Source organism: Buteo buteo, chromosome 8 (assembly GCF_964188355.1).
Source record: "Buteo buteo chromosome 8, bButBut1.hap1.1, whole genome shotgun sequence".
NCBI classification, from domain to species: Eukaryota; Metazoa; Chordata; class Aves; order Accipitriformes; family Accipitridae; genus Buteo; species Buteo buteo.
This window is the reverse complement of record NC_134178.1, coordinates 12,556,974-12,573,312: the sequence shown is the minus strand read 5'-3', so window position 1 is coordinate 12,573,312 and position 16,339 is coordinate 12,556,974. Positions and strand designations below refer to the sequence as shown.

General features: G+C 38.9%; 1 protein-coding gene across 9 annotated transcripts in view; it reads right to left on the bottom strand.

Moving 5' to 3' along the window:
- Window positions 1–1,510: 1,510 nt before the first annotated feature.
- PRDM15 (PR/SET domain 15) overlaps window positions 1,511–16,339 on the bottom strand; it is a 41,640-nt gene continuing 26,811 nt past the window's right edge. For 7 of the 9 annotated variants that reach the window (XM_075033664.1, XM_075033661.1, XM_075033665.1 and 4 more), the window contains 12 exons: window positions 15,910–16,004; window positions 14,660–14,791; window positions 13,569–13,703; window positions 11,480–11,643; window positions 10,970–11,049; window positions 10,247–10,366; window positions 9,387–9,518; window positions 8,819–8,902; window positions 8,446–8,621; window positions 7,157–7,237; window positions 6,648–6,860; window positions 1,513–6,150 (listed from right to left, as the gene is read on the bottom strand). In XM_075033664.1, coding sequence (XP_074889765.1) covers window positions 5,674–6,150; window positions 6,648–6,860; window positions 7,157–7,237; window positions 8,446–8,621; window positions 8,819–8,902; window positions 9,387–9,518; window positions 10,247–10,366; window positions 10,970–11,049; window positions 11,480–11,643; window positions 13,569–13,703; window positions 14,660–14,791; window positions 15,910–16,004 — 1,889 coding nt within the window. In that variant the 3' untranslated portion in view covers window positions 1,513–5,673. Of the gene's footprint in view, window positions 6,151–6,647; window positions 6,861–7,156; window positions 7,238–8,445; window positions 8,622–8,818; window positions 8,903–9,386; window positions 9,519–10,246; window positions 10,367–10,969; window positions 11,050–11,479; window positions 11,644–13,568; window positions 13,704–14,659; window positions 14,792–15,909; window positions 16,005–16,339 lie in introns of all 9 variants that reach the window. The other 2 variants (XM_075033668.1, XM_075033669.1) reach the window with 2 other exon arrangements.

Here is a 16,339-nt window from a genome sequence, read left to right as displayed (position 1 = left end):
TTAGATTTTGCTACTTACGGGACACCTTAAAAACTTAGAATCAAAATCTATAAGTAAACCAAAAAATACAGGAAAGCACTGAACTGACAACAAAAAGACATTAGAACTTAAAAACTTTGCTTTAGATGAAATAAATCCCCAAACTCAGTATTTTTAATTGCTTTTGACATCAGCTGCTGGACAGCCATTGTGCCTAATAACCAGCTTTTCAGAAGTGTTAGCCACTAACCAGCACCCTAACTGGTCAAAACAGCTCATGGGATAAGGCAGAAAGACAACAGCACTACACGACAAACGTTGATGAAATCCTGACTCTTGGGGCGAGACTGAGGTGTCCTGGACAAGTCTCACCTTCCCTGCCGCACTCAAAGCATACCCTCTCTGCCCCTTTCAGCTCAGCTGTTGGGAATTTAAGTTTAGCAACAGTGAGCTTAGACTCTCTAGAAAAGCGATCCAATGTGTCAGCCATCGTTAGCTGTACTGCAGGGGCTCGGTATGCTGAATCCCAGTCTGAACTGAACTGTGCCCTTTGTAGCTGTCAGCAGGACACCTGCAGAACAGCACTTCAGCACCCAGGAGGGAAAATAAATCCAGAACAGCTTTCTCAAAGTGTTTTAGGGCAAGAAACACATTTTCCAACCATGGTTACACTGTATGGTGAAGTACGTGTGCCTTTTTACAGCGTTCCAACATTCTTAATCAAGAAAATTTAACAGCTTCTCACCATATATGGTGCAAATATCACAGTAGCATCTCAGTACTGAAGAAAACCACTCTAAGACGAGTTGCTGACAAACACAATGGAAACACTTTTTTCTTTCTCCTGTTGCCAACATGACATTTTGGGTTTGCTATAGGGCAAAAAACCTTATGTGAAAACAAACCTTGGTAGCTAACCTCACAGATGCAAGTCACTTGGCTGCACAGTCTGTCTCCAAAACTACAAGCAGAGCTTTGCTGTGCATGCTGGCATGGATCAGCAGTATCCTCCAGTATGTTTCCTTCTCCTTTATACCAGATGAGGCCAACACACAACCACCATGAAAACACATGCCAAAAATACAAAGGGCTAAAGATTTTCCAACAGGTGTGCCTATATCAATAATAAATGTAAGGCCAAAAGTAATTAGAAGGAGTGACATTATTATTACTTTAAATAGCACTAAGGAAATCTCATTACCGAGCTAGAACTCACAAAGCAATACTAACAAAGCTATTTACCCTATCCATTTTCATGTAGTACCTATAGTTTTTATATGATTGTCATTTGGATGTATGGTAGTTTTTCCACTCCTAGCTTTCAAGATGAGAAATTAAGGCATCTCTGTGTGTGCAGAACACTAGTAAATCACCCTGACAAACTGACAGAAAATTCAGTTTTAGAAATAAATTCAGCCTTTACCTGGCTGTTAACTTCAAACAATTTCTGGAACAAGAAAAAGGTACGGAAACATAGCTGGTTGCATAGGAGACTGTTTTCTGCAAAAACACTCACTTTTTATACTGACACATCTCAAAAGAAAAGTTTAATTTTAGAGAGTGTAATAGCACTTGATACAGTAGGTTTTCCTGAGAGAACTCACCACAGACCATAGCCAAGAAAAATTCAGCCTCCTCTGCTTTCCGTTATTACCCAGTAACAAGCTCTAGAATAAATATTTTAGAATGCTACCCCATGTTTCTGTATACTGCAGGATGTACAAAGCTCTATGACATAATGATTAAGCTTATTGCTTTTGAGGCAAGTCTATGTGATTTGAAGAAAAAAAATGTTTGATGCATTAATGAAGGACCAGAAAAGAATAACACTGGTAGAGAAAGGGTTCTGTACCTTGATGCTCCTTTACTTCAGAGCCCATGTGCCACAAACAGCATTCAATTAAATAATAGTCTTAGCAATAAACAATGACAATACACAGAATACTACACAACATCACTCCTTTGGCTCAAACTAATTCCAGTTTGTTACTGAACAGTTGTTATGCAAAATCTCCAACACGTGGCTGAAAACAATAACCTTCACATCCTATAGCTGAAAAGGCTAGTAACAAATTGGCAAAGGAAATTTAGATTGCACATCCCTTACGTAGTTTTATTTCTTGTGCAGTTTGAAACAGCATCAGTATAACTTTGGTATTCATCCAAAAAAGGCTTTGTTGGGAGGGGCAGCTGGCAGTCAATAGTTCTCCAAGGTAAGCTCTATCTGAAAAGGTATCCATTTCCAACTTCTCCAAACAAAATAATTTGTTTGAAACAAACCCAGAATAATTTGTTTTGAAATGTTTCATGTTGCAGCACACCCAAGATACAGTTGCGTTCTCATAGGGATGTTAATAACAATAGTAATAATAAAATCACACTGAGAGATGATGAGGTACCATAGCAATGGTTGCAGGGAGAGTCAAGCTCATTTCCAAAAGGACTGCTCTGGGGAAAATTAGCTTTTAGAGAACTTTCTATTGCCTGGCCTAGTCAAACCTAGTCAACCCTTCCAGTGGTTATATTTTTCCCTCCTGAAGCAGAATATTATTTAAGATAATTTTTTCCAGTAAGAACAATAATCCACTGCAACAACCTCCCCAGGGACATGGTAGGGTCCCTGTCACTGGAGGTTTTAAAGGTACAATTGGACAAGGTGCTAGATAATCTCATCTAAGCATCCTTTCCCAAAAAAGGCCAGACCAGATGATCTTCCGAGGTCCCTTCCAACCTGGGCTGCTCTATGATTTGGGGATACTGAGAGACTGGAGAGACATTTCCGTTCTATGTGACCACCAACATGCAAATATTTATTATGTGATCATTCCTTTCTAAATTAGCTAGAATCAATCATTATCAGAAAGGTAAAACGCTAACCTGCCTGGATGGGATTATGCAGGCCAGTTAGTGTGGGAGGGATGCTAGGCAGCATAAAAGTACAGAATACCAGAGGATTACATTAGGATAAGGAGGTTTTGTGAAGTCAGAGGTCTCTGTAAGGGTTGATTACCTCCATATGCAATTCTTATCAGATAGATAATTACATGTTAAAATGACTCAGGTTGATTCAATGCATCATGAATGCTACTATCAGTAGTATTCACATAGAGCAGATGTATTCACTCTGCAGCTAAGGCAAAAAACCTCTTCTTCCCCACTTAAAAGCTTAATCACCATTTATGTATGTCTAAACAAAACCCTGACCTTGTAGAAACTCTATATGCAGCACTGTAACCCTCCGTGTGTGTACATATACATATGTATTTTTTTGGATGTTAGCCATCTTTTATTTACCTTAACAACTTGACCTAGGACCTCTCCATTTGCTTTCCTCCCTGCCCGCCCCCCCCCTTCTTTTTCCCCTCTGGAGTACCCTGCCAAAAGATAACGTGCCTTTACCAATCAGGCACCAAACACGGGGGGGCAGGCAGGGGGAAGCTTCAAGTACATAAACAACATCATTTATTTTCATAAATAAAACCTAGCTTTCTCTTGGCTAGTGGGTTTGGTGTGAAGAGGAAGCATTTGTGGACAGGACAGCTGAGGAGAAACTTAACTGGCTCAAGCCAATGGTGAAATAATCCAGATGTTAACAGGGACATAAAACTGCACTTCTCAAGATTAGGTGGCTAATAAAACTACAGGATATCATGGTATTGTGTGACAAGGATCTGAGGAAGGCAGAAGGGGCTAGGGAATGAAAAATTCTCTTTCCCACACTGGTAAAAGGTATTTTCTCTTTCTGATATGCATCTTTTTCCCACCAAATATAGGTCCCTCCCATGCAGACATTCTACAGGCTTGCTGATGTTTACAGAAAAGTAGTTCTGCTCCTCTGACACACAAAATCCGTCACCAGAAACCCCTTTCCTATACATGTCCTGTTGCAACTAAGCTTTACACAGAGCCTAGCATAGTGAGCCTCTGGACACTGCTATGGCACCAAGAAAACCACTGGAGGTTAACTTTAATATCCAGACATTTATACTTTGGAAGAATTTGTTGTAGAGATTATAAGGCATCCTTCAGGGGTCAAGTAGTCCATGTTAATACAGACTTTCAAAGCTTAAGTCATTCCTACTCATATTTTTGCTAATACATAAAACATCTTCATAAATATGATAGGCACAGACAGGATTTTTACAACCATTAATCTATCTTCACTGTCAAACACAGCAGCTGCTTCATCCTCAGCAAAAATCTTTAGCACGGTTCTGTGGCTCAGTATGGTGCCCCAAAGGACCTTATTCTTCAGCCACAGCTGGAAGGACAGATTTGCCTTTCAGGATTCCAGGCAGCAACATTTTTCTTTTAGTTTATTCCTTTTTGATATAAGCTGCTTTTTCTCTATGGGAAAGACACTATCTTCTTGACATGCAAAAGTCCAGACTGCACATCAATGTATGGAGAATGGAATGAAAGCATTGTATCAGCAATGATATATTTGCCCAACCCACTACTTATATCCCCAACAGTCATGCACACCTTGTCCATTATACACTAGGGCATACTGCCTCCATGTGGCAGAATATGCTTCAGACATTCTTTTTTCTTGTATTTCACATAATCTTGTGTGTGGCTACAAATTTTGAAAACAGTTTTGGAAAGAGAAGGAATAGAATCCATAAGTTATTTCTGTGAGAAAGGGCAATACGGAGATGAAAAAATTAATGAATCATATTGATAACTTTTTCACACCAATACTCACCAGGAACACACAGTAAGTACAAAGGCTATATATATATATATGTATATATATATAAAAAAGAATACTTTCTCAAATGTTTATTACGTGATGAAAGACGACTAATTGAAAAAAAAAAATCACATCCTGAACTTGATCAAAGGGGACTGATTGCTCTTCAGACCTATTAGCTAAAAGCAAGATTGAAAGAGCAGTTTTGAAAAATTACATAAAACTGTATCACATTCTTTTTTTTCAGTTCATAACTGGTTTGATTCAAACTTGACTAGAAGACCATAAAAGTTGCTTTAGCATTAGACCAGCTATCTGATTCAAGTAGCACTAACACTGTGTTATGGGTACAGGGTTTTTCCCATGACTAAAATGGAAATACTTCATGAAATTCATGTATTTTCTTCCACACCACACTTATCCCCACCCCAAAGCCCCAACCTCCACCTACTTTACCAATGTTGTTAAATACAAGACCTAAAGAAGATAAAAACCAAGACAATTATTGTTTTGCCCATTTGTGTCTTTACATTTCGGTCTTTACCAGCTGACCACAAATGCATTCCACCTCAAAGTGAACAAGGTCTTCATATGTAATTTCCAGACTGGAAAGAAGTGACATGGTATGGCTGAAAGGGTTTTGTAAATCAAGTGTAAGTGTCATAATATTTAGGATTTCCCTGCTCTGGTTAAGATGTATTATGATGCTCCTGTCAAATCTCAATCTTACTGCATGAAATACATAGTGCAAGGGGGTGCTAAGTTTATGGTAAGATTTTTTTCTGTTTTCTAAGACAATGCAAGGTCTAGAGACAGCGTGAGAATCTCAAGATCAGGGTGTTGCAGGGTGCTATGCCAATTTTAGCTTACATTTCATTGTATAAACATTTTCCCATCTCTGTTTGGTATCCAGCAAACAATCCTATTAGAAATTTTCCAAACGTCTGTGTGTTTTTGTCTCTAAGTACTGTCCATTTCAAAGCTTTTCGAAGTATAAATTAGTAGCTATACATCTGTTGTTGTTGCTCTGTTTGAACCTGTTGCTGTCCTGACTGCTGTTGCGTTGGCTGTGCCTGGGACTGCAAGACATCAGTCTGAGGCACTGACCTCCACGTCAGAGGATGCTGTTCTGTTATCTGGTTCCCTAGAGGAGCAATGGAGTTCACCAAGGTGGCCAGGTTTATAAAATGGGCCACAGACTGAGGATTGGCTGCCTCTGGCTGTGGCTGGATCTGAATGTCATTTTGGCGATTGTGCAGCATGGCAGAACCACTGACAGTGTCAAACGTCACGGTGAGAATTGAGTTGTCCAGCTGTAACTGCCGTTCAGGTGCAGTCAGATGGCCCACAGCCACTGGCTGGAGGTTTGTGAATTGGGTTCCAGCTGCCGTTGTAATGGGGGTAACAGTGATATTTGTCAGCCCCACAGAACTGGAAGGGGCTGTGACATTTGGGCCACCAAGGGTCACCACCACCTGAGGAAAAACAGAAAGGTAATCTCAACTTTATATCTTGCAGCTGATTACCAAATACCAACAATCAAGAAAGATCACCTGAGTGCTGCTGCCAGCAAGAGAAGTCATACACACAGAGGGGAACATAGAAAGCTTGGAATATAACAACTTCCATGTATAGAAATAAGAAGGTAATGGGAGGGAGGCATATGCAACATTCAAAACAAGCAGCCAAATTAACTTTCACACTTTTAGTCACAGCTTCAGATAGTTAGTGGTATCTGGCAAACAAGGAGATGGTAACACCAAAGGAAATGAAAAAAAAAAAAAAACCCAAACCAGAAGGAGCTTACTGGTCCAACTCTCCTTGGGTTTTTTAAAGTCTCTATCCATCTTTGTGGATTTATCAAATTAGCCCTAAATGGTCTGATCACTCATTTGTGTTTGTTATTGGGAAAAAAAAATTGTTATCCCTCTAAGCAATGCCTGCTACCCATCACCCTGCTGCTGGAGCTCACCTGCTGGATGCTCTGTACAGCTGAATTAGTCTCATCTCCAACATTCCCTGTGAATTCACCTTCCTTCTCTGTGTATTCACTGAAGGCAGGGTCCTCAGGCACTTGAGCTTCCTCCTCCTCACCTGACTTTTGTTTTCGTTTCTGGCCACGTTTAGAAGCTTTCATATGCTGTTTCCCTTCTGGTAATTCTCCCTGTTCCAAGGCTAATTCCGGCTGGAGCAACACATTTCCAAAGAAAACATCAAGTCATTTCGCTTAGTGCAGTTCCAAGTAAGACACTATCACCTGAAGTTGGTTTACTGTCAATTCTCAAGTGAAGAAACAAACTTTAGCAACAGCCTGCATCTCCTTATACGTGTTAAGTTGGGGCTGACCCTCTAAAAAAGCACACTTCTTGGCCATGAGCCTATGCCCAGCTATGATACGTACCAAAAAAGTGACATCCCCACCTCACCCTCCAGTAGACCTGGAGCCTAGTTGCTACCAGCATTCTGCAATGGCAAATTTACCTGAACAATCCCAATTGAGGAGGCATCAATGGTAGTCGTCTCTGGCAGCTGCTCTAAATCACCAATCCTCACCGAAAGAATCTGTGGACAAAGAGGTACCAGCTGGTGAACCACAGCAGTGCATACCACAATCAAACAACACAGCATTGCCCTAACAAATCCTGTCACAAAGCAAAAATGATGTAATCTAACATTTTACACATATCATTTAATACAAGGGATTTAACCAGGGCTTTTTTAAAATAACCTTATGGCCTATCATCTTTTCTTTCTCACTGAAAGCCAGCAAAGTTTAAAGACAACAATATAAGAATATGTTTATTTTCATATTCTGGGCAGAACACAACCCACTGCAAAGTGATGAATTCTACAGAAAAGAAACAATGTGTTTGAAAAAAAATATTATTATTTTAGCATTTCTATTTATATACCTATCAACTGTGTCCTAATCCGTTATTTTCAGCTAAACCTATACATCTCAGCTTATCAAAGAATGGAGACAAATTGCCCTCTGGATTGCAGATATGTAGCTGCATTTTTAATCCAAAAAATCAATAAACAGAGTTTTTTGTTGATTTCTTTCCCAGTCATGATGATAAAAAATAGGGATAGTTCAAGGAAAAGCAATACTAATGATAAATTGGTAGTAAAAAAAAAAAAAGCCTCAAAGGGAATGGGCAAGCCTTAGTCAACCTAAACAAGAAACGCTGAAGAGAAACACAATAGCTATTCAGAAATTTAGAACACAGAAAAAGCCCCACTGAGGTCAGACAAAACATCCCTCTAATCCAGATACTCTGCAGTCAGCATTTGTCTGTATTACTAAGAATAATTTTGTATCATCAGCAGATGCTGCCATCACCTCTCTATTCACCACTCTTTCAAATTACTTCTGAATACAGAGACCACAATAGGGAAAAAGGATCAATTATACTCCCTAATGGATGAAGACAAAACATAAAAAAATATACATTTAAGCTGAGGCAGAAAAAGAAAAGGGATTTAAAATAATCAAAACAACTTCATTTTTAGGAACTGACAATCAGATACGTTTACTACTGAAACATAACATAATGAAAGGGCTGATACAGTTAAGTGCATGCTGAACAGACACTACCTAAAATTAGACCCAAAAGAACAGAAAAAAAAGAAAGAAAAAAGTAATTCCTTTCAAGTCACTGATGACCATAAAGTGTCTTAAAAAAAAAAAAAAAAAAAGGTAAAAAAAAGGTACCACACCACACCCCCCCCCCAAACCACCCCACAATCTGCTTGCCAAACTAACTCACCTCTGGATGTTTACGCCTCATATGTCGACTCATGGATGCTCTGGTAGAAACCTTTGTCCCACACAGCTGACAGCTCTGGGCTTCTACCTTATCATGAGTGAGCTGGATGTGCTTCTGTAGCATGTAATCAGTGACATATTTCTTATCACAGACTGAACATGTCCACTGTTTTCCTACTGGTGGCAGATGGAAGGAAACGCTGTTAGCAACAGCCCCCACAGATGAGAATTGTATTGTCAGCATCTCAACAAGAGGAACAATTTTATGTTGATAGCTTGATGTGTAACACTAGTTCCAAGACTGGCAAGTCTAAAGCAAGCCTAGGAACAAAATAGAGCTATTGTCTTTGGATACTGTTTGTTAGAGGATTTACCTGTATGAATCAACTTATGAGTCTCCATTGTATTTCTCTCACTAAATGTCTTGCCACAGAGCTCACACATGAAATCTTTGATTCCTGCATGAAGAGCACATATAGCATCAGAGTGAAAATAGTCTAAGGTATCTGGGACAATTCCGAGTCTCATATCACTAATAAAAAAAGCTAAACAAGTAGAAGAAGCCCAGCTTCACTAGCTATTTTTATCTAAGCCATGCCACTGCATCTGGCAGAAAATGAATCCAAGAGGAATTGATGCAAGAGGTAAAATTTTGTTTTGGGAAATGAGAACCTGAAGACTAACTTAAAACAAAACCAACAGTCTAGACCTACCCTAGACCAAACCCACCTCTCTTAAAAGAGCAAAACATGAAACCAACCAAACTATGTATCTTAATTGTATAACAGGTGGTCTTGGCTGATGAGAGGACAAAATTTCATTTTTCAAAAAGCAGAATATGCATATTTTTTAATTAGTGTTCCTCATACTGTTCTAGAAAAGTTCTCTCAGGAAGCATTTAACTGATTCAGTGCAATTTTCGTACGTCTTTAGAGACCTCACCCGTGTGTCTTTTGTAATGCTTCAGCATGTTGACTTTCTGTGCAAATTTTCGGTGACATTCTTTGCATTCATATTCTTTAATCCCTTTGTGAAGTTTCATGTGGTGACGAAGTGCATGTTTTGTCTTCATTCCTGTGAGACAAAAAGTACAGCATGACAATTAGTTCATTGCTCCTGCCTTCAGAGGAAAACTCAGGATGATCATGTTGTTAGCCAAGAGCTCTAAGATTATATCTGCTGCATGTCCACAATTGCGTATTTTTAATAGTTTAGGTAGCAGTGCACATTATCATTATTATTTTAATTCCAGGCAAAAGCTCTGGAAAACATCTGAGTAACCACTGAGGAAGAAGTAAAACAGCACGGACAAGCAAAGAAAAAACATTATTAGAGGTGTCAGACTTACTGCCTTCCACTAAAATACCAGTTCAGATTTGTTCAAGTTATAACACAAACAATTCAAAAAGTCAAAGCAACTTTGACTCTTAAGGCTCTTAAAGAGAGAAATTACTCTATTTCTTAAGCCTGAAAACAGCCTAGAATGAAATAATTAACTCGTATTCACTTTTATGCTGCAAATACATTGGAACTCAGTCAGGCAAGCACTCCTCAATCTGACAAAAGCAAATTTTATTAAAATCAGTTTTATCTTACAGGTCACAAGACTAGATTGTATAAAGTTAGGGGTAGTTTATGTATCCATAAAGCTCCTGATTAATACAGTTTCTACCTCTCAAAAATGCAGGATCTACAGCGCTCTGATGACCTTCTGAATATTCTACAAATGGAAGTAGTTTTAATTCAGATATTCACCTGCTATTCACTATCACAATTAATGGAAAACAAGGCATTAGACATACCTTTGCCACATTCTGCACACAAGTATTCTCGGATATTATCATGGACTCGCATATGTTCTTTTAACATGTCTTTTCTAGCAAATGATTTGCCACATTGCTCACAAGCATGACTTTTTACACCTTAAAAATAAATTTAAAAGACAACATAAACAAAAAAAAATGTTAATGAAAAATGTGCATCTCCTAAAAGCTGACTAAACTGGTGAATTAGAGGGCAACAGTCCGCCTGTGTTGTCAACCACATATTTCATGCACATTGTGGCCCAAACTAAATTAGAAGACTTTGGAGAAAGAGAAAAGCTGGCTTTTTGTGTGAAATCTGAAGAAAAAGATAACACCTGAGGTAGGAAAATACTGAATAGCATGAAATAATAATGAGCTGTTAAAAATGATTTTGCAATAGCAGTTTTCAGCCTGTGTAATGGTAAGAAGGTGGCATGGATAACAATGTGGGAAAGAACAGAATACAGAATTAGGATTTTAGCAGGTGCATCCTGCATCACATTAATTAGGAATCTGGATTGTGTGCCTAGACCAAATATCTTCATTAATACTATCTGCTTTACAAAACTGGTCTACCTTAAAAGCATAAAAATAACATTTATCTTACTGTAACTTACAGTAAAAACCATAACTTATTTCCTCCTAAAAAAATAAGGCCGGCACTGGCAACAGAAATTTCTTTTTAATATTGATAATAATAAAGAAACACAACATTTTTACCTGTATGTATAAGCTTATGTCTTTCCAGATTTCCTATACTGTTAAAAATCCTTCCACAGATTTCACATGGATGGATGTATCTGAAACCAAAGAGACCAAAAAACTGTCATTCTTTTCTTGAGACAGAGGTGGTTTTCAGGCATCTCTGTCAGTAACTGTATTTCATTTGGTAATACTAATTACTATAAAAAGTTCCTTGAAACATAAAAGCATTTTCGAAATAAGCCTAAGTTCACCGCAAGCTTGGAGTAGTCTGGCATTGCCCAAATCATAGTTTTTAGAAAATATTTACCAAAATCACAGGATTTATACTTTACAAAGCCCAAACTGTGAGGCTGTTGACTAATCATCTGTGTGAAGTGAATCATTGATGATATATATATTTCAAGCTTTTAATAAACATTTTAACAGTCATTATACAGTTTCAGATATTCAGTACAGTCCAATTCTCTAAAAGCATCTGTAACTCAAAAAAATAGCTCCTCTTATCAGTCCAACACATCATCTTACTTCTGCACATTAGGATCAGGCAGGTTCTCCCGATGAATGACCATGTGTGCATGGTAAGTTGCCTTCAAGGCAAAACGTCGATTACAAATGCTACAGCCATAGCCTTTCTCCTTGTGCACGTCCATTATGTGCTTCAGGTACTCCTTCCCTCTGCCGAAAGTCAACTGTGGAATGAACCAATAGTGAATGAAAAGGGAAGAAAGTCTTTGGGAACAGCAACAATCTAGTAACACACTATCAAGATCTAGAGTCAGAGCTATCCTGTGTATCACTTGATGAAAAATCTGTGAAAGCTAGATTTAGGCATGAACCTCTTTGGCCATTACAAGCACATTGCTACAGGACATCCGTTAACTCATTTGGAAAACTAGCTTGAGATGGTACCTCTGCTTCTTACACTGCACAACTAGGGGACCTCCAATTATTTGTGCACTGAGTAACAGCCTTGAAGAGAAGAACCACGTCTAACCTCCACTAGCTGTCAAAGCAAGGATGTCACAGATGGAGAAAATGTCTTTTGGGCTCTAGGGGCATGGTAAGCTCTAGTCTGCATAGTAAGCTTTGGCACTTGCTCCAGAAGAGTTGGTATTTCTAGGTATTGCAGGGCAGTGATTCTAGCTCAGCTCTTGGAAGTGCTACAACAGACAGGTGCTCCATACTTAGCTCCCTGGGCTAAGTAACCCTCCATATGCATATATGCTCCAACATATCAGGGCAAAGTGCCATAATGACATGATCTTTTGCTCCAGTTTTGGAACTAGTCAGGATATTTCTGACAGCACCGCACAGGTTGGTGAAGGTGTACTTTGGGATGAGAAAAAAATAGAGAGGGAGATTCTTAAGAGCTCAGAAAAGATATTTCACTATAGATTCATTCTTATGTTGTTCTCCCTTAGAGAATGTGTGAACAGATACTTTCAGCCAAAAGAGCTTCCCCATCTCATCATAGGTAACACTCATTTTCTACAGCTGTTGCCCTACACAACTGTCTACTTCACAAACACCTGCAAAAGCACTAAAAACCCCAGCTTTCAAAAAGAGCTTTCTAATTTCAATGGCACAATTGCCCTCATTTGGAAGCATACAATTTTATATAGTTTATATACCCATTAACTGTCAAGCATTAAAATTACCACATTGAAAGCAAGCATGTGATTAACTGCTCTGATAACACATCTTCTTATGCTTACTGACATAAGCTTAAAATCAGTTTGTGCTTAAAACCAGCTCACAGATAAGGACAGAAAACTGAAATATTACTATCTCCATGTCTTCAAAACGAAGTTAAGCTAAGCACTTTCACCACATTAAGTGTAAACTGCGAAATAAGCTCTTATTTCCAGGGGCCAAGTCAGTGGCTTAACTACCAAAATTCCCCAGTCTCTATGTCAGTTTGCCCAGTTTTGCTGTTCTCACTGATTGCTTTTGCATCCCACCTGCCCCAGCACAACGTGCTCACCCAGTAAAGGCACAGAATCCAGATGGGCCTTAAGGACCCCAATCTTCCCCATTATATCTTTATAAAATGGCAAAAGCCATGCAGTAAGAGGTTTAAAAAGTCTTCCTCTCTCAGCTGACAACCAGGTAAAGTATGTTCCAGCAGTACTTCTAACGCCATACTGTTAGTAATAGACTAGGCCAAGAATAAGCTGTCACACTGAACATAAGCAGCAGTCTTAGTCCTCCAAACTGGATATCCACTAAAGGACCACCTGATCTCATCAAAATGAATCCATCTGTGGACTGTATCATTCAGGAATTCTATAATGATTTTAATTTGCACATAATTAAAAGGTAGTGTAAGATTTGAATGTTCCTTTATTGTTTCTTTCTCCAGTTTTGCTTGCTTGCTTCCTTGCACACAGGTAAGTGTGTATTTCTCTTTTTAAATGTTTAGCATTCACCTTACAGAACACCACCTAAAGTGTTATAGAATAGCACTTCATAGATTACAGGTAACAAGCACTGCAGAAGACCAGCCTTCTCTTTGTGAACCCTCAATGTTATTTAAAAAGCTGAATGATTTATAGACATCTCCACTCCCTCCTCCCATCCCCAAACAAGTTAATTTCAAAGTATTTAAAGCTACCTGGCACCTTTTGCAGCTATACTTGTGAGGCTCAGAATCTGCACTTTCATCAGAGTTGTCATCGTTTTCCTCTGATGAGATTCCAATTTTACCAATGAACTCTTCTCTCTGGTGATCATCCATTAGTGCTATGTCCTGTGTAGGGTGGGAAAGAATATTCTGTTTTAATAGATTAAATTTCTATTTCAAAAGGTAACACCTAGTCAGCTTTTGTTGCCATGCAGACTGCCTTCCTTTAGCAATTACTGTAACATTATTTATTTAAAATATCCTCCTGTTTCGTTCAATTCAGCTAAACAAAGTTCCTCTGTCCATGACTAAATGAGGAACAACTGATTATCCAAACAAATAATACTAAATCTTTTGTGTATAAAAGGAACTTTAATGTAAGCAGAGACTCAACTGGTACAGTGTTACATCCATAAAAGCATCTTTATGAGCGCCACTGAGTGTTAAAATTCCCTTTCAATTCAATTCCTTACAATTCAGTGTTAACCTAGTTACATCAAAATAATCTGGGTCTGATTAAGCACTATTAATAGGGTTTTGTGATTCAGAACTTTTTGATAAAGCCAGGTAAGGAACTCAATACACAGGCAGTTATGCTGGCATACAGAAGAGAATCACAATCACTGGCATGGAAAGGGCAGGAACAATTAGTTCTCGTTTGTTTTTTTCCCCACAAAGACAGGGATGACAGGAACCCCTCAACCCAACCAAACTACAGCTGGAACAGCCTTCCTGTTAAGTTACTCTCCCTGCTTTAAACTGAGCAACCTCTGTGATTCACCCAAGGTCACAAAGGTGGTTTTTCCATAGCATTCAGAACAGTGTTCTGCAGTGGTAGCTGAAATAACTTCAAATATGATAGTCCACATACTCTGTAGCAATCCAGATGTAGAAACAGAGTCATGGGTAAATTAGAGCACAACTCATGCTAGGCTGTGGTAGAAACATCACTGCACAGGGTACATAATCACTGTTGTGTTGCCAGTATGAACACATGGCCACAACAGTCTCAATAGATTTATTGATATGTTTATGTGTCTGCTAAGTAACATGCCTTTTCTAATAAATTATTAACACAATACCTTAAAATGGACATGAATATGATCTCTCAACACATCCACCCTGAAAAATTTACGTCCACAGATTTCACAAGTGTATTTCTTGTCTCCATGTGTTAAAAGATGTTTGTTCATATTGCTCCTACATGAAAATACCTAAAAGAAAAGAAGAAGGAAGGGTTTTGTATCATGTCCAGCAGGGCTACAGTTCTTTGCAAGTTATCCAATGGATAGCACAGAACATATTTACTGTTCTGTTTTGTTCATTCTGGCCGGAAACATGTAGGAGCTCCTGTTATCCAGCCAGCAGGCTACCTCAGGAACTGCTGGCACAGCAAAATACAGGTGTACAGTTCCAAGAGACTGACTGAAATTGGCCATTCATCAGAGGTGGACTTCCACAAAAGCTGCAGCAGAATCTACTTAGGGTAGATTTAGAAATATTTAGAGAATCTTTTGAATCATGAATGTTCCACCTATCTATAAAAAGACACTCCACAAAGTCTACCTTCATTGATATATAACATACCCAAAGCAACAAAACCAAAGGTCTACACACCAACTTAAGAGTTGGTTGAGTACATCTTGCACCATGAATCACTAAACATTTAAACAATCACTAGTTAAACCCACTGTCTTTGTACCTGTGATAACAGCAACTTAAGACCATGAGCATTAAACACCCAAATGCAATAATGCCATGACTACACTATGAGTTCACTTTGATTTCTAATACAAAATGATTCCTAATGCACACAGTCAACTCCAGCTGTTTACATTTCATCAGAAAAACTTCACTCTAAATAACATAAGCCATGAGATTTCACTGACAGACACAGTGGCCATGTTATACTTTACATTGTGCTACATGTCCTGAAACAAAGTCTAGTCTGAACTTCAGTTCTGTTCTTATCTTTGTCCTAACAGCTCCCACCATCCATGGCCACAGTGGGCTTGGATATATAAGGAGCTAAGGCAGTTTAAAGAGTAACATCTTGGCTGGGCAACAGGGCTCGCTGGTAACTAACCACATGCCTGAGTTGCAAGGTAATCTAACTTGGCACATACCTCAGTGCAAGACATTTACCTCAACCTTTTGGCAGGCTGTACACCTACTCAGGTTGGCTGCTATTGTGGTTTAATACATGGGTGGTAACTTGTTATGCCACGGCAACTCGTTTGGAAGCACTGGGTTGAGTCGCACTGTAGCCCTGCAGTATCCTTGGAGCTACAACGCAGAGCTACACACGGCACATGCTGGCAAAGACGCCTACCTTCCCGCACACAGGGCATCCCGAAGGCTCCTTCTTGTAGCGAACCATGTTTTCTGTGCTGTGCTCAAAGTCTTCTCTTTTCACACGCCTCACCCCTTAACAGAATAGTCCCCATCAAAAAAACAAAACAAAAAAAATAAACCATGGTTTTCCACTCCAATCTGCATGCCCTTTTGGGCGAATACTGTAAAGAAGAGTGAAACACTGGGAAGAGCCTCAATGCAGAATTTAATTGCTATCAAAAGGGTAATTTCTAAATTAAAATGGTGTCTTAAGAATATAAAAGCAGTCTGCCAAAGTGATGTATTATGGCTTATTGGTTATTACACCAATTGTAAAGTGTCTGAAAACAGACATTTATTGTCAACACCTGGCAAAAGGAAGATCTAGTAGGCCTTGGCACTTCAATCAGGTATCTGGTCCAGAAATT